This window comes from Scyliorhinus torazame, chromosome 7, assembly GCF_047496885.1.
Source record: "Scyliorhinus torazame isolate Kashiwa2021f chromosome 7, sScyTor2.1, whole genome shotgun sequence".
In the NCBI taxonomy this organism is placed as follows: Eukaryota; Metazoa; Chordata; class Chondrichthyes; order Carcharhiniformes; family Scyliorhinidae; genus Scyliorhinus; species Scyliorhinus torazame.
In genome coordinates this window covers 30,064,954-30,087,243 of record NC_092713.1, presented here as the reverse complement: position 1 = coordinate 30,087,243, position 22,290 = coordinate 30,064,954, and the positions used below count along the sequence as shown (strand labels likewise).

The following is a 22,290-nucleotide window of genomic DNA, read 5'->3' as shown; positions in this document are numbered from 1 at the left end:
AAACCGAGAAATCGCGCAGAGCAAGATATATACATGGCAAAATGATATATTTACACAGCTTTGTACACTGGCCCTCACCCGTACGTGCCAGTTTCCCCAACCCTTCATGTTATCTCTTGCTCATCCACCCTCCAGGCAGTCCCCCCCCCTCCCAGGACGTCCCCCCCCCCCCCCCCACCCTCAAGGTTGCTGCTGCTGACCGACCTACCTCTAACGCTCCGCGAGATAGTCTAGGAACGGTTGCCACCGCCTGTAAAACCCCTGCGCAGACCCTCTCAAGGCGAACTTAATCCTCTCCACCTTTATAAACCCAGCCATATCATTTATCCAGGCCTCCAGGCTGGGGGCTTCGCCTCCTTCCACATTAGCAAGATCCTTTGCCGGGCTACTAGGGACGCAAAGGCCAGAATGCCGGCCTCTTTTGCCTCCTGCACTCCCGGTTCGTCCACTACTCCAAATATTGCTAGCCCCCAGCTTGGCTTGACCCGGACTTTCACCACCTGAGACATTGCTCCCGCCACTCCTCTCCAGGACCCCTCCAGTGCCGGCATGACCAAAACATACGGACATGGTTCGCCGGGCTCCCTGAGCACCTTCCACATCTGTCCTCTACCCCAAAGAACCTACTCAACCTCGCCCCCGTCAAGTGCGCTCTGTGGACCACCTTAAATTGTATCAGGCTGAGCGTGGCACACGAGGAGGCGGAATTAACCCTACCTAGGGCATCAGCCCACAGACCTTCCTCGATCTCCTCCCCCAGCTCCTCCTCCCATTTACCCTTCAACTCTTCTACAGCACTTCCCCCTCTTCTTTCAACTCCTGGTGTATTTCCGACACCTTGCCCTCCCGACCCATACACCCGAGATCACCCTATCTTGAACTTCTTGTGCCGGAGCAACGGGAATTCCCTCACTTGTCGCCTCACAAAAGCCCTCACCTGCATATATCTAAAGGCATTTCCCGGGGGTAACTCGAACTTCTCCTCCAGTGCCCCTAGGCTCGCAGATGTCCCGTCGATGAACAGGTCCCCCATTCTTCCAATCCCCTCCCAATGCCAGCTCTGGAACCCCCCGTCCATCTTCCCCGGGACAAACCGGTGGTTACCCCTGATCGGGGACCACACCGATGCTCCCATTGCACCCCGGTGCCGTCTCCACTGGCCCCAGATCCTTAGCGTTGCGGCCACCACCGGGCTCGTGGTATACTTTGTCGGCGAGAGCGGCAGCGGTGCCATCACCAATGCCCCCAGGCTCGTTCCTTTTCAGGACGCCATCTCCATCCTCTTCCATGCCACCCCCTCTCCCTCCATAACCCACTTGCGGATCATCGCCACATTTGCTGCCCAGTAGTAGCTCCCCAGGTTTGGCAGCGCCAACCCTCTTCGGTCCCTACTGCGTTCCAGGAACCCTCTCCTTACTCTCGGGGTCTTATTCGCCCACACAAACCCCATAATACTCCTGCCTACTCTCTTAAAAAAGGCCTTAGTGATCACGATGGGAAGGCACTGAAACACAAACAGAAACCTCGGAAGGACCACCATTTTGACCGACTGCACTCTACCCGCCAGCGAGAGCAGTAACATGTCCCATCTTTTGAAATCCTCCTCCATTTGCTTCACCAACCTCGTCAGATTCAGTTTATGTAGGGTCCCCCAACTCCTGGGTCCCCCCAACTCCTCCACTTGCCTGAATGAGTGCAGCTCCAACAATGTTCCAGAATCTTGACGCCATCCAGGACAAAGCAGCCTGCTTGATTGCTACCCCTTCCACAAACATTCAATCCCCCCACCACCGACGAACAGTGGCAACTATGTGTATTATCTACAGGATACACTGCAGGAACTCATCAAGGTTGTTTAGGCAGCACCTTCCAAACTCCCGACCACTCTCTGTTAAGCTCCAATGGTAACTATATAATAAGAACTAGGAAGCAAGTTTTGACTTCTTCGACTCCAAGTTTATTGTGTTCAGTAATCACTTCTCTAACATAAAACAGTACCACCTGCATCCCCTTTATATATTGGTGCAGTCTATTCAACAATAGAACAATAGGTACAATCCATTAAACAGCTAAAACCCCAGTTCTAACTGAAGTACGTGGGAACATTAACTCTTTCCTAACAGATACCCCCTCTTTAATTTTGATGTAAATTACAATATACTATAACACAAATGAATATATATATTTTCCACTCGTCAAATACATCTCTTTTTTAAAAAAATATTTTATTGAGAAATTTTTGGCCAACCATCACAGTACATTGTGTATCCTTTACACAGTAATATAACAATATAAATAACAATGGCCAGTTTTATAAACAAGAAATAAATAATATATAAAACAAAAACAAAAACAAAACTAAATGGCAACTGCCTTGTCCCAGATAAATATTCTGCAAAAATATGTTTTAACAGTCCAATATACAATTAATACAATTATCTATAACAACAACCTATACATGTTATACTTATATATTAACATCCCTGAGAATCCCTCTGGTTCCTCCCCCCCCCCCCCACCCTTCCTGGGCTGCTGCTGCTGTCTTCTTCTTTTCCATTCCCTCTATCTTTCTGTGAGGTATTCGACGAACGGTTGCCACCGCCTGGTGAACCCTTGAGCCGATCCCCTTAGGACGAACTTAATCCGTTCCAGCTTTATAAACCCTGCCATGTCATTTATCCAGGTCTCCACACCCGGGGGCTTGGCTTCCTTCCACATCAACAGTATCCTGCGCCGGGCTACTAGGGACGCAAAGGCCAAAACATCGGCCTCTCTCGCCTCCTGCACTCCCGGCTCTTCTGCAACCCCAAATATAGCCAACCCCCAGCTTGGTTCGACCTGGACCCCCACTATCTTCGAAAGCACCTTTGTCACCCCCACCCAAAACCCCTGTAGTGCCGGACATGACCAGAACATGTGGGTGTGATTCGCTGGGCTTTTCGAGCATCTCGCACACCTATCCTCTACTCCAAAAAATTTGCTAAGCCGTGTTCCAGTCATATGCGCCCTGTGTAACACCTTAAATTGTATCAGGCTTAGCCTGGCACACGAGGACGATGAGTTTACCCTACTTAGGGCATCAGCCCACAGCCCCTCCTCAATCTCCTCCCCCAGCTCTTCTTCCCATTTCCCTTTCAGCTCGTCTACCATAATCTCCCCCTCGTCTCTCATCTCCCTATATATGTCTGACACCTTACCGTCCCCCACCCATGTCTTTGAGATCACTCTGTCCTGCACCTCCTGCGTCAGGAGCTGCGGGAATTCCCTCACCTGTTGCCTCGTAAAAGCCCTCAATTGCATATACCGGAATGCATTCCCTTGGGGCAACCCATATTTTTCGGTCAGCGCTCCCAGACTTGCAAACGTCCCATCTACAAACAGATCTCTCAATTGTGTTACTCCTGCTCTTTGCCATGTTCCAAATCCCCCATCCATTCTCCCCGGAGCAAACCTATGATTATTTCTTATCGGGGACCACACCAAGGCTCCCGTCTTTCCCCTATGCCGTCTCCATTGCCCCCAAATTTTCAGAGTAGCCACCACCACCGGGCTTGTGGTGTATTTCTTCAGTGAGAACGGCAACGGCGCCGTCACCATGGCTTGTAGGCAAGTCCCCCTACAGGACGCCTTCTCCAATCTCTTCCACGCTGCTCCCTCCTCTTCTCCCATCCACTTACATACCATTGAGATGTTGGCGGCCCAGTAGTACTCACTCAGGTTCGGTAGCGCCAGCCCCCCCCTATCCCTACTACGCTGCAAAAATCCCTTCCTCACTCTCGGGGTCTTCCCGGCCCACACAAAACTCATGATACTCTTCTCAATCCTTTTGAAAAAAGCCTTCGTGATCACCACCGGGAGGCACTGAAACACAAAGAGGAATCTCGGGAGGACCACCATTTTAACCGCTTGTACCCTCCCTGCCAGTGACAGGGATACCATGTCCCATCTCTTGAAGTCCTCCTCCATCTGTTCCACCAACCGCGTTAAGTTTAACCTATGCAATGTACCCCAATTCTTGGCTATCTGGATCCCCAAGTAGCGAAAGTCCCTTGTTACCTTCCTCAGCGGTAAGTCCTCTATTTCTCTGCTCTGCTCCCCTGGATGCACCACAAACAGCTCACTTTTCCCCATGTTCAGCTTATATCCTGAAAATTCTCCAAACTCCCCAAGTATCCGCATTATTTCTGGCATCCCCTCCGCCGGGTCCGCCACATACACCAATAAATCGTCCGCATAAAGAGATACCCGGTGCTCCTCTCCTCCCCTGAGTACTCCCCTCCACTTCCTGGAACCCCTCAATGCTATTGCCAGGGGCTCAATCGCCAGTGCAAACAATAATGGGGACAGAGGACATCCCTGCCTCGTCCCTCTATGGAGCCCTCTAAATACGCAGACCCCCGTCCATTCGTGACCACGCTCGCCATCGGGGCCCTATACAGCAGCTGTACCCATCTAATATACTCATCTCCAAAGCCAAATCTCCTCAACACCTCCCACAAATAATCCCACTCCACTCTATCAAATGCTTTCTCTGCATCCATCGCCACCACTATCTCCGCTTCCCCCTCTAGTGGGGGCATCATCATTACCCCTAGCAGCCTCCGTATATTCGTATTCAGCTGTCTCCCCTTCACAAACCCAGTTTGGTCCTCATGGACTTATACCGGGACACAATCCTCTATCCTCATTGCCATTACCTTGGCCAGAATCTTAGCGCCTACATTTAGGAGGGAAATAGGTCTATAGGACCCGCATTGCAGCGGGTCTTTTTCCTTCTTTAGGAGAAGCGATATCGTTGCCTCTGACATAGTCGGGGGCAGCTGTCCCCTTTCCTTCGCCTCATTAAGGTTCTCTTCAGTATCGGGGCAAGCAAGTCCACATATTTCCTATAAAATTCGACTGGAAATCCATCCGGTCCCGGAGCCTTCCCCGCCTGCATACTCCTAATTCCTTTCACTACTTCCTCTATCTCGATCTGTGCTCCCAGTCCCACCCTCTCCTGCTCCTCCACCTTAGGAAATTCCAGCCGGTCCAGGAAACACATCATTCTCTCCTTCCCATCCGGGGGCTGAGCTTCGTATAATCTTTTATAGAATGCCTTAAACACTCCATTCACTCTCTCCGCTCCCCGCTCTATCTCTCCTTCCTCATCCCTCACTCCCCTATTTCCCTCGCTGCTCCCCTTTTCCTCAATTGATGGGCCAGCAACCTGCTCGCCTTCTCCCCATACTCATACTCTACACCCTGTGCCTTCCTCCACTGTGCTTCTGCAGTACCCGTTGTCAGCAAGTCAGATTCTACGTGTAACCTTTGCCTTTCCCTGTACAGTCCCTCCTCCGGTGCCTCCGCATATTGCCTGTCCACCCTCAGAAGTTCTTGCAGCAACCGCTCCCGTTCCCTACTCTCCTGCTTTCCTTTCTGTGCCCTTATTGATATCAGCTCCCCTCTAACCACTGCCTTCAGCGCCTCCCAGACCACTCCCACCTGGACCTCCCCGTTATCATTGAGTTCCAAGTATTTTTCAATGCACCCCCTCACCCTTAGACACACCCCTTCATCTGCCATTAGTCCCATGTCCATTCTCCAGGGTGGACGCCCTTCTGTTTCCTCCCCTATCTCCAAGTTTACCCAATGTGGAACGTGATCCGAAATGGCTATAGCCGTATACTCCGTCCCCCTCACCTTCGGGATCACCGCCCTTCCCAAAACAAAAAAGGCTATTCGCGAATAAACCTTGTGGACATAGGAGAAAAATGAAAACTCCTTACTCCTAGGTCTACTAAATCTCCACGGGTCTACTCCTCCCATCTGCTCCATAAAATCTTTAAGCACCTTGGCTGCAGCCGGCCTCCTTCCAGTCCTGGATCTCGACCTGTCCAGCCCTGGCTCCAGCACCGTATTAAAATCTCCCCCCATTACCAACTTTCCCACCTCTAGGTCCGGGATGCGTCCTAGCATGCGCCTCATAAAATTGGCATCATCCCAGTTCGGGGCATATACGTTTACCAAGACCACCGCCTCCCCCTGTAATTTGCCACTCACCATCACGTATCTGCCCCCGCTATCCGCCACTATGGTCTTTGCCTCAAACATAACCCGCTTCCCCACTAGTATAGCCACCCCCCTGTTTTTCGCATCTAGCCCCGAATGAAACACCTGCCCCACCCATCCTTTGCGTAGTCTAACCTGGTCTATAAGTTTCAAGTGCGTCTCTTGTAACATAACCACGTCTGCCTTAAGTTTCTTAAGGTGTGCGAGTACTCGTGCCCTCTTTATCGGCCCGTTCAGCCCTCTCACATTCCACGTGATCAACCGGGTTGGGGGGATTTTTACCCCCCCCCCCCCCCCCCCTGTCGATTAGCCATCCCCTTTTTCCAGCTCCTCACCCGGTTCCCACGCAGCTGTGTCCCCCCCAGGCGGTGCCCTCCCGCCCACCCCACCCCATTCCGGCTCCCCCCTCTCCCCAGCAGCAGCAACCCAGTAACTCCCCCCTCCCACCCCCCCCCGCTAGATCCCCCACTAGAGTAGTTACACCCCCCATGTTGCTCCCAGAAGTCAGCAAACTCTGGCCGACCTCGGCTTCCCCCCGTGACCTCGGCTCGCACCGTGCGACGCCCCCTCCTTCCTGCTTCCCTATTCCCGCCATGATTATCATAGCGCGGGAACAAAGCCCGCGCTTCCCTTTTGGCCCCGCCTCCCATGGCCAACGCCCCATCTCCTCCACCTCCCTTCCTCCCTCCACCACCACCTGTGGAAGAGAGAAAAGTTACCGCATCGCAGGATTAATAACATAAAACTCCTCTTTCCCCCCCTTTTTCCCCCCCTCTTCGCCCCCCATACTCGCCCCACCACTTTGTTTCAAACGTTCTTTTTTAATAACCCGCTTATTCCAGTTTTACTTCCACAATAAAAGTCCACGCTCATCCGCCGTCTCAAAGTAGTGGTGCCTCCCTTGATATGTGACCCACAGTCTTGCCGGTTGCAGCATTCCAAATTTTATCTTCTTTTTGTGAAGCACCGCCTTGGCCCGATTAAAGCTCGCCCTCCTTCTCGCCACCTCCGCACTCCAGTCTTGATATACGCGGATCACCACGTTCTCCCACCTACTGCTCCGAGTTTCCTTTGCCCACCTAAGGACCATCTCTCTGTCCTTAAAACGGAGGAATCTCACCATTATGGCTCTAGGAATTCCTCCTGCTCTCGGTCCTCGCGCCATCACTCGGTATGCTCCCTCCACCTCCAACGGACCCGCCGGGGCCTCCGCTCCCATTAACGAGTGCAGCATCGTGCTCACATATGCCCCGACGTCTGCTCCTTCTGCACCTTCAGGAAGACCAAGAATCCTTAAATTATTCCTCCTCGCGTTATTCTCCAGCACCTCCAGTCTTTCCACACATCGTTTATGGTGTGCCTCGTGCATCTCCGTCTTCACCACCAGGCCCTGTATATCGTCCTCGTTCTCGGCAGCCTTTGCCTTCACGACCCGAAGCTCCCGCTCCTGGGTCTTTTGCTCATCCTTTAGCCCTTCGATCGCCTGTAATATCGGGGCCAACAGCTCCTTCTTCATTTCCTTTTTAAGTTCTTCCACGCAACATTTCAAAAACTCTTGTTGTTCAGGGCCCCATGTTAAACTGCCACCTTCCGTCGCCATCTTGGTTCTTGCTTGCCTTCCTTGCCGCTGCTCCAAAGGATCCACTGCAATCTGGCCACTTCCCTCTCCTTTTTCCATCCGTTTCCAGGGGGGATTCCCTTCTGGTTTACCGCACAGTGCTTCTAGCCGTTAAAATTGCCGTTGCGGCTCTTATTAAGAGCCCAAAAGTCCGTTGCACCGGGAGCTGCCGAAACGTGCGACTTAGCTGGTCATCGCCGCACCCGGAAGTCAAAATACATCTCTTTAATAGTATGCCATGTCTACTTGTTTGAAAAATGTTTCTGATGGCGGTATATTGTGCCTTACAGTTCTCCGAATTCCTGCTTTAAGAACTGCTCCTCTGTCCCCGTGCAGTGAATTCATATACTCAGAAAAGGTAGAGCTAATTACCAAGCTGATGGATGATCATACATGCCTCAAGGAATTTTTGGATTTCTCCAGGAAACAGCTGATATGGACTGAATCCCCCAACCGTCTGTAGTGAATTCTTTGCATGGATGGTCCAAGCTAAAGCCAAACTTAATTTACAATTTGGCCTATTTGCCAAAATTTTACAAAGCATTTCATCTATCACAGCGTGAGTTCTCTTGCACACCCTGTTGCTAAATGGGCTTTCTGCAGCTGTATCCCTAGCTATTATGTTGATGTTCTCACACATATCCCGAAGCCAAAGGGTGGTTGTGGAGGGTTGTTTTTCAAACTGGAGGCCTGTGACCAGCAGTGTGCGTCAGGGATCGGTGCTGTTATTTGTTATATATATTAATGCTGTGGATGAGAGTGTAGGAGGCATAGTTAGTAAGTTTGCAGATGACACCAAGATTGGTGGCAGTGGATAGTGAAGAAGGTTATGTAAGATTGCAACAGGATCTTGACCAATTGGGCCAGTGGTCCGATGAATTGCAGATGGAGTTTAATTTGGATTAATGTGAGGTGATGCACTTTGGTAGATCAAATCAGGGCAAGACCTACTCAGTTAATGGTAGGAGTTGGGGAGAACTAAGATCTAGTGGTACAGGTTCATAGCTCCTTGAAGGTGGAGTCACAGGTGGACAGGGTGGTGAAGAAGGCATTCAGCATGCTAGGTTTTATTGGTCAGAATATTGAATACAGGAGATGGGACATCTTGTTGAAGTTGTACAAGACATTTATAAGACCCCGCATGGAATATTGTGTTCAGTTCTGGTCACCCTATTATAGGAAGGATATTGTTAAACTATAAAGAGTGCAGAAGAGACTTACGAGGATGCTACCAGGACTTGATGGTCTGAGTTATAAGGAGAGGCTGGGACTTTTTTCCTTGGAGCGCAGAAGGCTTAGGGGTGATCTTATAGATGTCTGTAAAATAATGAGGAGCATAGATAAGGTAGATAGTCAACATCTTTTCCCAAAGATAGAGGAGTCTAGAACTAGAGGGCATAGGTTTAAGGTAAGAAGGGGAGAAACAAAAGAGACCAGAGGGGAAACTTTTTCACACAGAGGGTGGTGAGCATCTGGAATGAGCTGCCAGAGGCAGTAGTAGAGGCGGAGACAATTTTTTCCTTTAAAAAGGTTAGACAGTTACATGGGCAGGGTGGGTATAGACGGATATGGGTCAAATGCGGGCAAGTGGGACTAGCTTAGTGATAGAAACTGGGTGGCATGGACAAGCTGGGCCGAAGGGCCTGTTTCCATGCTGTAAACATCTAGGATTCTAGCAAATTTGCCTCCCTTTATCAGTGAGGAACTTTGCTGGTGGCCCCAGTCCAATCCCTATCTATTTTACCATTATCTGCTCCACATTTATTTTATTTTCTATATATAATCATCGACTGACTTGTAGACTTGTTGCCAAGTCTACAAAGTGCAAAATGAAAATGTTCTTTTCTTTATCCCACCCATTAAGAATCATAGCCACATATTAATTAAAATCTGTCGCGAAGGGCATACTCACTATGGGTCGCAATGGTGATCTTCTACATTTCTTACATATATCACACCTATCGCTTAACTGTTCTAAGATTGGTATATTTTTCATCTCTTATAGAACAAAGAACAAAGAAAAGTACAGCACATGAACAGGCCCTTCGCCTCTCCACGCCTGTGGCGACCATGCTGCCCATCTAACCTAAAACTTTCTATACTTCCGGGGCCTGTATACCTCTGGTCCCATCCTATTCATGTATTTGTCAAGACGCCCCTTAAATGTCACTATCGTACCTACTTCCATCACCTCCTCCGGCAGCGAGTTCCAGGCACCGACTACCCTATGTGTAAAAACGTCCCTCGCACATCTACAGATAATATACTCGTATCTCTGAACAAAACTTTTAAATGTTTGGGAACATGGATGGGCAAATTGCCGATGCAACATTAACACAATCAATTTTTTGTTTTCTAGATTCCTGTTCCCTGAGTCTAATGGAATTTCCTTAACTTCTTTACAAGAAAAATTAGGATTCATCAATGGAATACAATAGTGTCCAGACTGTGTCAATTGCAGGTCCACAGTTTTTCCCAAATATGATGGCCTTGTTGTTTTCCCTGTCAAGTTTAATATGTGCTCTTTTCATCAATGGTTGGCTCAATTACAAAGGTATTTCACTGGATACAACACCTGTGCCAATAAAAAGATTCCTTCCAGCGATTTTTACAAGGAATTACTACTCTTTTCAGCGATTTCAGGGTATTATCATCCCAAATCTGAAACTCGTGGAACTTCCAAATTCTTTAACCTTGTTCTGATCTTTGTCACTTCAGTGTCCTTGTGACATTTCAACCAGTCCATTCCACATACTGTAGATGTACATCCATTGTCTAATGCAATTGAAGAACTCTGCGACCAGTATCACCAGACTGAAACTGCTTACTAAGGCAATACCTTCTCTTTGGTTAATATTTTCCTCTTCTTTTTCAAAGTCTGCGATCACGTGTTTGATTTCAAACACCCTATTATATCGCTCAGGCCAATTTATTGTCTAATTGTGGTAGTCACCACTGATGTATATGTTAGGTGATTTGTGGTAAGGCCCTGTACTACAGGTACGGGGGTAGTTCCCTGCCTGCTGACTCCGCCCAGTAGGCGGAGTATAAATATGTGTGCTCCCGTACAGCAGCCATTTCGCCAGCTGCTGTAGGAGGCCACACATCTTAGTGTAATAAAGCCTCAGTTGCATTCAACTCTCGTCTTTGTGTAATTGATCGTGCATCAATTTATGACACTAAAGTTTTCAGAAGATGGATCTCCGCATCAAGCCGGATCGCCTGCAGCTGGATCCGCAATCAGGCAACGCCAAAAAGGATTTTGAACATTGGCTAGCCTGTTTCGAAGCTTACATCAGGTCTGCACCAGACCCAATTCCGGAAGCTCAGAAGATTCAGATCCTCTACACGAGGCTGAGCCCCAACGCCTTTCCGCTTATCCAGGACGCGCCGAACTACGACGAAGCTTTGGCGCTACTGAAAGAAAACTACGCTCAGCGGACTAACTCGCTTTACACCAGGCCCATCCTCTCCATGCGCAGTCAACTCCCTGGTGAGTCAGTAGAAGACTTCTGGTGTGCTCTAATGCCCCTAGTCAGAGACTGTGACTGTCAGGCCGTCACGACCACGGAACACTCGAACTTGCTTATGAGGGACGCTTTTGTTACGGGGATAGGGTCAGATTACATCTGCCAATGTCTTTTAGAAGGGGACACGCTCGACCTTGCGGCAACCAAAAAGCTTGAGCTCTCGCTGACGGTCGCCTCGCGCAACATCCAGGCCTACACCCCCGGCCACGCGGCCCACCCCTCCTACGCATCGTGGATTCCGCAGACGGCCGCCCCATCAGGGACCCCACTCAGCCAACCCCACGCCCCAAATGTTACTTCTGTGGGTGGCCAAAACAACCCCGACAACGCTGTCCGGCCCGGAGCGCCCTTTGCAAGGCCTGCGGCAAGAAGGGGCACTTCGCGGCGGTGCGCCAGGCCCATTCAGTCGCCGCTATTGTTCCAACAACCCCCCCCCCCCGTACGGCCAGTGGGCGCTGCCATCTTCCCCTCCTCGGACCACGTGCGGCTGGCGGGCGGCGCCATCTTGTTCAACCCCCACCACGTGCGGCCCGTGGGTGCCGCCATCTTGTCCTCCCCAGGAACATCAAGCGCCACCATCTTGTCTCCCCCATGGCTCGTGCGGCCCATGGGCGCTGCCATTTTACCAGGACCCATGCCCCCCCGGGCACCCCATCGTCTGTCACCATCGACGATCAGCCGCGTCTCGCCTCGGCCACGATTGGCCAGTCTCGCCCACACAACCTAGAAACCGCCTCTACAAACGTGACAATCGATGGGCACGAGATCTCCTGCCTGCTAGACTCCGGGAGCACCGAGAGCTTCATTCATCCCGATACGGTAAGGCGCTGCTCCCTCGCGGTACACCCCGCCAATCAGAGAATCTCCCTGGCCTCCGGGTCCCACTCTGTGGCGATCCGGGGGTACTGCATAGTCACTCTCACTGTCCAGGGCGTGGAGTTTACCAGCTTCCGCCTACTCGGCCTGGACTTCCAGTGCAACCTCCAAAGCCTAACATTGAAATTCGGCGGACCCCTACCACCTCTTACTGTGAGCGGCCTCGCGACCCTAAAGGTCGACCCACCTTCCCTATTTGCAAACTTAACCCCAGATTGCAAACCCGTCGCCACCAGGAGCAGACGGTACAGCGCCCAGGAGAGGACCTTCATCAGGTCCGAAGTCCAGCGACTGCTTCGGGAAGGCATCATCGAGGCCAGCAACAGCCCCTGGAGAGCCCAAGTGGTAGTGGTGAAAACTGGGGAGAAACACAGAATGGTCGTGGACTACAGCCAGACCATCAATAGGTACACGCAGCTAGACGCGTACCCCCTCCCACGCATATCTGATATGGTCAATCAGAGTGCACAGTACCGGGTCTTCTCAACTGTGGACCTTAAATCCGCCTACCACCAGCTCCCCATCCGTAAGGCGGACCGCCCATACACTGCCTTCGAGGCAGATGGCCGCCTTTACCACTTTCTCAGGGTTCCTTTCGGTGTCACCAACGGAGTCTCGGCTTTCCAACGGGAAATGGACCGAATGGTCGACCGGTACGGGCTGCGGGCCACTTTCCCGTACCTGGACAAGACGCTCCCATTCCAAGTTGAGAACGATGCTTCAGACATCGCTCTGGCCACCACCCTCAACCAGGCAGGCATGCCTGTGGCCATTTTTTCACAAACCCTTCATGCCTCCGAAATTCTGCACTCCTCTGTCGAAAAAGAGGCCCAAGCCATCGTTGAAGCTGTGCGACATTGGAGGCATTACCTGACCGGCAGGAGATTCACTCTCCTCACTGACCAACAGTTGGTAGCCTTCATGTCTAACAACACACAGCGGGGCAAGATCAAAAACGATAAAATCTTGAGGTGGAGGATCGAGCTCTCCACCTACAACTACGAGATTTTATATCGCCCCGGTAAGCTCAACGAGCTCCCCGATGCCCTATCCCGAGGTACATGCGCACAGGTGAACCGACTCCGGACTCTGCACGACAACCTTTGTCACCCGGGAGTCACACGTTTGTACCACTTCATCAAGGCCCGCAATCTGCCCTACTCTGCCGAGGAAGTCAGGGCAATCACCAGAAACTGCCAGGTCTGTGCGGAGTGCAAACCGCACTTCTACCAGTCAGACCATGCGCGCCTGGTGAAGGCCTCCCACCCCTTTGAATGCCTCAGTGTGGACTTCAAAGGGCCCCTCCCCTCCATGGACCGTAACACGTACTTCCTCAGTGTGGTTGATGAGTACTCCAGATTCCCCTTCGCCATCCCATGCCCCGACATGACGTCTGCCACCATCATCAAAGCCCTCAACACCATCTTCGCTCTGTTCGGCTTCCCCGCCTACGTCCACAGCGACAGAGGATCCTCATTCCTGCGACAGTTCCTGCTCAACAAGGGTATCACCTCAAGCAGGACAACCAGCTTTAACCCCCGGGGTAACGGGCAGGTGGAGAGGGAGAATGGGACGGTCTGGAGGGCCGTCCAGCTGGCCATACGGTCCAGAAATCCCCCGGCCTCCCGCTGGCAGGATGTCCTCCCCAACGCACTGCACTCCATTTGGTCGCTCCTATGCACTGCGACTAATGACACACCCCATGAACGTCTCTTCGCCTTCCCCAGGAAGTCCACCTCGAGGGTGTCGCTCCCGACTTGGCTCGCAGCTCCAGGACCTGTACTCCCCCGTAAGCACGTCCGACTCTGCAAGGCGAACCCGTCCGTCTCCCTCAGGGACCTGGCACCAGCAGGTTCCACACACACACACCCCTCCAGCCCAGCGCCACCCTCCCCTCCCCGGCGCACACAGCCGCAACCCCCGCCCCAGGACAATCTGTCCTCACCCTGCCCATGCCCGAGGATGAAGAGGATTTCGGCATGCTCCTGGAGTCACCGAGGACCAGACCGGCACTGGAATCGCCGCCACCACTGCGGCGCTCCCAACGGCAGATCAAGGCTCCGGACCGACTGAACCTGTAACTTGATCTGGACTCTTAAACCATCATCCTTCTGTATAATTCTCCTCCCCCACCCCGCTGGACTCAATTTTTTTCTCTGTATTTTAAAACATGTACTTGTGTATAGTTCTCCACCACCCCCGCCGGACTCAATTTTAATAGGGGGTGAATGTGGTAATCACCACTGATGTATATATTAGGTGATTTGTGGTAAGACCCGTACTACAGGTACGGTGTTGTTCCCTGCCTGCTGGCCCCGCCCAGTAGACTGAGTATAAATATGTGTGCTCCCGTACAGCAGCCATTTCGCCAGTTGCTGTAGGAGGCCACACATCTTAAGTGTAATAAAGTCTCAGTTGCATTCAACTCTCGTCTTTGTATAATTGATCGTGCATCACTAATGGAACTTTGAATCACCACGTAAACACCGATTGGCCACACCCTGAGCATTTCTGGGGTTCATTTTCCTGTTGAGATTTCCCAGTTCATTCCTCCTGCCATAATTGTTAAAGGTATTTCTGTCCTTTTGTTTTTGCTCGAAATCTTCTGTATTGATGTTTGTGGCCTGTTTCTAGACCACCTCGTCATCCTGTTAACCTTGTGTTCCATAGTTTGTCATATTGCCGAATGGCCCATTTGTGCCATGCAGGTTGTTGGTAAGGAATACCTGCACTTTTTTAGATCCTGTGACATTTGTTCTAGTCGGCTGTGTCTTTTTGCAAATTTAACTCTCGTCAAAACCAGAATCCTATCTTTTTTGTAACTTTAGCACAGTCTAATTACTTGAGCACCAGCACTAATTGAGGAATTTCTGGACGGACTTTTTGCAGCCTTCTATACAATGGAATTAAATTCCATTATGGACTCTTTCATAGAGGTAACCTTCAACTTTCTAAAGTTGCAAAAGCTGACCAAGCTTCAGAAGCACTTAATGAATCATCCTTTTGGTAAATCTTATCCATTACTAATGTATCCAAACCTTCATCCAAGTCCAATTGCTCCGCCACCTGTGTCCCCTTTATATATTGGTGCAGTCTATTAAACAATAAGTGCAATCGATTAAACAATTAAAACCTCAGTTCCAACTTAAGGATTTAAAAAAAAAAAAACATTTTTTATTAAGGTTTTCACAGAATATCAGTAACAAAATGAAAAAGGAACCCAACAGGGTTAAGTACAAAAACACAGCCCAAAAAGGCAACCCTCCATGTCCATAAATAATAAATTAACACCCCGACTTAACACAAAGCAAACATAGCAAATATATACACCCCCCTCAGACCCCCCCAGTGTAAGTAAACAAAAACAAAAATAAAGTAAACCCCACCCCCCCGAGTTGCTGCTGCCATTGACCAATGTCTACCGTTCTGCCAGGAAGTCTAAGAACGGTTGCCACCCGCCTAAAGAACCCTTGTACCAACCCTCTCAAGGCAAATTTCACCCTCTCCAACTTAATAAACCCCACCATATCGTTGATCCAGGATTCCACGCTTGGGGACCTCGCATCCTTCCACTGAAGAAGAATCCTCCGCCGGGCTACCAGGGGCGCAAAGGACAGAATACCGGCCTCTTTCGCCTCCTGCACTCCCGGCTCCTCTGCCACCCTAAATATTGCGAGCCCCCAGCCCGGTTTGACCCTGGATCCTACCACCCTCGACACCGCCTCGCTACGCCCTTCCAAAATTCTTCCAGCGCTGCGCATGCCCAGAACATATGGGTGTGATTTGCTGGGCTCCCCAAGCACCGAACACACCTGTCCTCGCCCCCAAAGAACCGCTCATCCTTGTCCCGGTCATGTGTGCCCTGTGCAGCACCTTAAACTGTATGAGGCTGAGCCTCGCGCATGAAGAGGAAGAGTTCACCCTCCCTTGGGCATTTGCCCACATCCCTTCCTCGATCTCCTCTCCCAACTCCTCCTCCCACTTACTTTTCACCTCCACCACCGAGGCCTCCTCCTCCTCCTGCATCACCTGGTAAGTTTCCGAGATCTTCCCCAATCCCGCCCACCCCCCCGAGAGCACCCTGTCCTGTACTGTGCGTGGCAGCAGCCGCGGGAATTCCACCACCTGCCGTCTGGCAAACACCCTTACCTGTAAGTACCTGAAGGTGTTCCCCGGGGGTCGCCCATACTTCTCCAGCTCACCCAGGCTCGCGCACTTCCCGTCCACAAACAGGTCTCCCAACCTTCGTATCCCTGCCCTGTGCCACCCCGAAAACCCTCCATCTGTTCTCCCTGGGACGAACCGGTGGTTCCCCCGTATTGGGGTCCACACCGAGGCCCCAACTTCCCCCCTGTGCCGCCTCCACTGCCCCCAGATTTTGAGGGCAGCCGCCACTACCGGGCTCGTGGTATACCTCCTTGGAGGGAGCGGCAGCGGCGCCGTTGCCAGCGCCCCCTGACTCGTACCCACACAAGACGTAGTCTCCAGCCTCTTCCATGCAGCCCCCTCCCCCTCCATCACCCACTTGTGCACCATCGTCGTATTGGCGGCCCAGTAGTACCCACAGAGGCTGGGCAGTGCCAGCCCCCCCTATCTCTACTCTGCTCCAGGAACACCCTTCTCACCCCCGGAGTCCCTCGCGCCCACACAAACCCCATTATGCTCCTGTTGACCCGCCTAAAAAAGGCCTTCGGGATAAACACAGGGAGGCACTGGAACAGGAACAAAAACCTTGGGAGCACCGTCATTTTGACTGACTGCACACTACCCGCCAAGGACAGCGGCAACGCGTCCCACCTCTTGAACTCCTCCTCCATTTGCTCCACCAGCCTTGTGAAATTAACCCTATGCAGGGCCCCCCAGCTTCTGGCCACCTGGACTCCCAAATACCTGAAGCTCCTCTCCGCCCTTTTTAGTGGGAGCTCGCCAATCCCCCTCTCCTGGTCCTCTGGGTGAACCACGAACAGCTCGCTCTTCCCCATGTTGAGCTTGTAACCCGAGAAATCCCGAATTCCCTGAGGATCCTCATTACCTGTGGCATTCCCCCCACCGGGTCCGCCACATATAGCAGCAAGTCGTCCGCATAGAGCGACACCCTATGCTCCTCCCCACCCCGCACCAACCCCCTCCAGTTCCTCGACTCCCTCAGTGCCATAGCCAGGGGTTCAATCGCCAGTGCGAAGAGCGGGGGGGGGGGGGGGGGGGGGGGACCCCTGCCTCATCCCTCGGTGCAACCAAAAGTACTCAGACCTCCTCCTGTTCGTGGCCACACTCGCCATCGGGACCTCATACAACAGCCTAACCCACCTGACAAACCCCTCCCCAAACCCAAACCTCTTCAGCATCTCCCACAGGTACCCCCACTCCACCCTATCGAAGGCTTTCTCAGCGTCCATCGCCACCACTATCTCCGCCTCCCCCTCCCTCGCCGACATCATGATAACGTTCAGAAGCCTCCGCACATTCGCGTTCAGCTGCCTCCCCTTCAGAAACCCCGCCTGGTCTTCGTGGATGACCTGCGGCACACAATCCTCAATCCTCGTGGCTAAGACCTTCGCCAGCTCCTTGGCATCTACGTTTAGCAACGAAATCGGCCTGTAAGACCCACACTGCAGGGGATCCCTGTCCCGCTTCAGGATCAAGGAGATCAGTGCCCGGGACATGGTCAGGGGCAAAGCCCCCCTCTCCCTTGCCTCATTGAAGGTCCTAACTAGCAACGGGCCCAACAGGTCCAGATATTTTTTATAGAATTTGACCAGGAAACCGTCCGGCCCCGGTGCATTCCCCGCCTGCATGCTCCCTATCCCTTTGGTCAGCTCCTCCAGCCCAATTGGGGTCCCCAATCCCACCACCAGTCCCTCCTCCACCTTCGGAAACCTCAATTGGTCCAGAAAGCGGCCCATTCCTCCCTCCTCCAGTGGGGGCTTGAACCGATACAATTCCTCATAAAAGTCCCTGAAGACCCCATTGATGCCAACCCCACTCCGGACCACACTCGCTCCCCTGTCTTTAACTCCCCCGATCTCCCTAGCTGCGTCCCGCTTCCGAAGCTGATGCACCAGCATCCGACTTGCCTTTTCCCCATTCTCATAAATCGCCCCCTGGGCCTTCCTCCACTGCACCTCCGCCTTCCTGGTGGTCACTAGGTCGAATTCGGCCTGGAGGCTGCGCCTCTTCCTCAACAGTCCTTCCTCAGGCACCTCCGCCTACCTCCTGTCTACCCTCACCATCTCCCCCACCAGCCTCTCCCTCTGCTCCCTCCTCTCCTTGTGGGCCCTAATGGAGATCAGCTCTCCCCTAACCACCGCCTTCAGCGCCTCCCACACCATCCCCACTCGGACCTCCCCGTTATCGTTGGCCTCCAGGTACTTTTCTATGCTTCCTCGGACCCGCTCACTCACCTCCTCGTCCGCCAACAGCTCCACCTCCAAGCGCCAGAACGGGCACTGGTCCCTCTCCTCCCCAATATCCAAGTCTACCCAATGCGGGGCGTGGTCCAAAATGGCAATCGCCGAGTACTCGGCATCCTCTACTCTCGCTATCAGCGCCCTGCTCAAAATAAAAAAGTCGATCTGGGAATAAGCCTTATGGACATGTGAGAAGAATAAAAATTCCCTAGCCGCTGGCCTTGCAAATCTCCAAGGGCCCACCCCTCCCATCTGGTCCATAAACCGCCTCAGCACCTTAGCCGCCGCCGACTTCCTACCCGTCCTAGACCTGGAGCGATCCAGTGCTGGATCCAACACCATGTTAAAGTCTCCCCCCATTATCAGGCCCCCCACTTCCAAGTCTGGGATCCGACCCAACATGCGCTGCATAAAACCCGCATCGTCCCAATTTGGGGCATACACATTGAACAGTACCACCCTCTCTCCCTGCAGCTTACCACTTACCATTACGTACCTACCGCCATTGTCTGCCACAATGCTCGACGTCTCGAACGACACCCTCTTTCCCACCAAGATCGCCACCCCTCGATTTTTGGCACCCAGCCCCGAATGAAACACCTGACCTACCCACCCTTTCCTCAATCTTACCTGGTCTGCCACCTTCAGGTGTGTCTCCTGGAGAATGACCACATCCGCCTTCAGCCCCTTCAGGTGTGTCTCCTGGAGCATAACCACATCCGCCTTCAGCCCCTTCAGGCGCGCGAACACGCGGGCCCGCTTGACCGGCCCGTTCAGTCCCTTTACATTCCCAGGTTATCAGCCGGATCAGGGGGCTACCTGCCCCCCTCCCTGCTGACTAGCCATAACCCCTCCTCGGCCAGCCACACGCCCGCACCCCACGCCCGGCCCGTTTCCCCACGGCAGCAGACCCCCGTCTCGACCCCCCCCCACTCGCTCCAGCTCCCCTTTGACCATAGCAGCAGCAACCCGACCCCCCCCCCCCCCCCCCCCCCCCCACCCCCCCCGCCCCCGGCTAGGACCCAGCCTAGCTGCTTTACTCCCACCATTGCACTTCCGCAAGTCAGCTGACTCCTGCTGACCCTGGCCACTCCCGCCTCTCCTTCGACTTCTCCCATTGTGTGACACACCCTCCTCTTCCATTCCCCACCCGCAGGCTCTCCGCCTCCCCCTTCCATCCCAAGCGCGGGAAACAACCCTCACTTCCACGCCCCGGCCCCGCCCCCTCCATTCATCAGCGCGGGAAAAAGCCCGCGCTTTCCACCCACCCGGCCCCGCCACCTCTGACGCAGCTCCTTTTACAGGCCCAGTCCCCTCATCCCCGACTCGGGCCTCCCCCTCCCCCGCGGGGCCCCATCTCACTGCCGGCCTTCCACCCCTGTTCCATTTGCTTACCCCCCTCCAAGAGCCCCCCCGGCCAACCCAACCAAAACAGTGCCCAACCCGCCCTAACCACCCTCACCGAACCTGAAAGAAAAAAACTAGAGCAAAGGACCCCCCTCAAAAAGTAACATATCAATCACAATCCCCAAACGGCCATCCCGACCCTCAACCTGTGTCCAACTTCTCGGCCTGAACAGAGGCCCACGCCTCCTCCGGAGACTCAAAATAATGGTGCCGGTCCTTGTAGGTGACCCACAGTCGTGCCGGCTGCAACATGCCAAACTTCACCCCCTTCCTGTGCAGCACCGCCTTCGCTCGATTGTACCCGGCCCTCCTCTTCACCACCTCCGCACTCCAGTCCTGATATATCCGAACCTCCGCGTTCTCCCACCTGCTGCTCCTCTCCTTCGTGGCCCACACTCCCGATCAGCCCAGAATCTGTAAGTTCTTCCGCCTCGACCGATTCTCCATCTCAAACCGCTCCTGCCATTTCTTGTGGAGCGCCTCGTGCGCCTCCACCTTTACCGCCAGGCCTAAGATCTCGTTCTCGTTGTCGGAGATCTTTTGTCGGGCCTCGCGGATCGCCACCCCCTGGGCCGTCTGTGTCTCCAGCAGCTTATCGATAGAAGCCTTCATCGGCTCTAGCAGGTCCACTTTAATCTCCCTGAAGCAGCCCTGGATAACCTCCTGTTGCTCCTGCGCCCACTGCATCCACGCTGCCTGGTCTCCGCCCGCCGCCATTATGTTCTTCTTCCCTCGCACCTTCTTCGGGTCCACCACCACCTTTTTAGTCACCCCGCTCCTGGTAAAAGCCATATACTGTCGGGGAATTGTTGTACTCTCCTTTCCACAGCGCGAAACGACGAAAAAATCCCGTTGGGGGCCCTGAAAAGAGCCCAAAAGTCTGTTTTTTGCAGGAGCTGCCAAATGTACGACTTAGCTCCGCATAGCCACAACCGGAAGTCCCAACTTAAGTATTAAGGAACATTAACTCTTTCCTAACTCTAGCATCTAGAAGGACAAGAACAGCAGATACCCAGGATCACCTGGAGGGTCCCCTCCAAGTCACTCACCATCTGGAACTCTCTCCCTAACAGCACTGTGGGTGTACCTACACCTCAGGAATTACAGCAGTTCAATAAGTCAACTCACCACCACCTTCTCAAGGGCAACTAGGGATGGGCAATAAATACTGGTCTTGCCAGCGACACCCACATCTCATAAATTAATTTTAAAAACACCATGTTGGACAGTGGTCAAACATCCACAGTATGTGGAATGGATTGGTTGAAACATATTTAGATTCAAAATGTAGTAAGGAACAAAGTAAAGTCAAGGAATATGAAAGTTCTATCTGCTTCAGTTTTGGGGGTGACAGCCCATTAAAGTCATTGAAAAGCGTGGTGAGTCATGTAGACTAACCGGTAAACCACTTTGTTTGTACAGATGTAATAGCTCGAGAAATACTCTTGTTGCTGAGTAAGCCATCTATGAAAAAAAGACAAAGAAATTGGACATGGAATATGATAAAGCAATTATCCTGAGGGGGTCGTAACACCCCTCCCCTGCTAAGTCTGGAAAAACGTCCATTGCCTCAGACGGAAGTAGAGGTTCCCTTGTCCACTTGGGGAGCGGACGGTAAGGCCGGTCTGGGAGGCGTGTAGCGTACTGGCGACCGCTGTTTCCATGTTGAATTGGGAGCGGCGCAGCTGGTATAGGCGCTGGCGCCAAAGGCACCTGGATGCTGTCATCGGGTGGTCTATTGTCCATGTCGGAGTCGTTGTCATCATCATCGGATGGCCCCTCGGATACATCGGGCACTTCGTCCTCCCGGTGCTCGACAAGCAGTGGCGACGACGTGTAGTGCGCTGATATCGGCAGTGCCTTAGGGGGTCCCCTAGGTGGCAAAGGGGATCGCGCACGGATGCGGGGCAGGGCATCCGTACCTGTTCGTGGTTCCTGCGTGCTGCGCTTGATGTGGTCCAGGTGGTGGCTGGCTTCGCCCCCTTGCACCTGGACCGAGTAGGAGACCGGACCCGTTGCCCAGAGGACCATGCCATAGATCCATGCAGCTCCGGTGCTGAAATTCCCAACGAAAACCGTGTCACCAGGCTCAAAGATATGCAGCTGCGTGCGCTGATTCGAGTCTGTCCTGGAGCGATCCTGCCGTTGACGGATCCACGCAGAAATCGGGGAAAACAAGGCTGAATCGAGCTCTGAGGAGTGATCCCATTAATAACTCCACCAGTGCAATGCCAATGGTGGCATGCGGGGTCGTCCAATAGCTGAAAAGGAAATGAGCCAGCCAGTCTCCCAAGGCCTGGCAATCATCTTTTTCATATTCCACTTGAAAGTCTGGACCGCCCGCTCGGTCAATCCATTGGAGGCCAGGTGATATGGGGCCATTCTCATGTGCCGGATTCCA

The 22,290-nt window shown here is 52.8% G+C and overlaps 1 protein-coding gene across 1 annotated transcript in view; it reads right to left on the bottom strand.

Moving 5' to 3' along the window:
- Positions 1 to 21,920, bottom strand: part of hfm1 (helicase for meiosis 1) — a 367,785-nt gene extending 345,865 nt beyond the window's left edge. The window contains exons 1-3 of the mRNA XM_072512843.1: positions 21,535 to 21,920; positions 21,288 to 21,353; positions 15,047 to 15,169 (exon numbers count right to left, since the gene is read on the bottom strand). Coding sequence (XP_072368944.1) covers positions 15,047 to 15,169; positions 21,288 to 21,353; positions 21,535 to 21,920 — 575 coding nt within the window. The remainder of the gene's footprint in view (positions 1 to 15,046; positions 15,170 to 21,287; positions 21,354 to 21,534) is intronic.
- Positions 21,921 to 22,290: the final 370 nt, after the last annotated feature.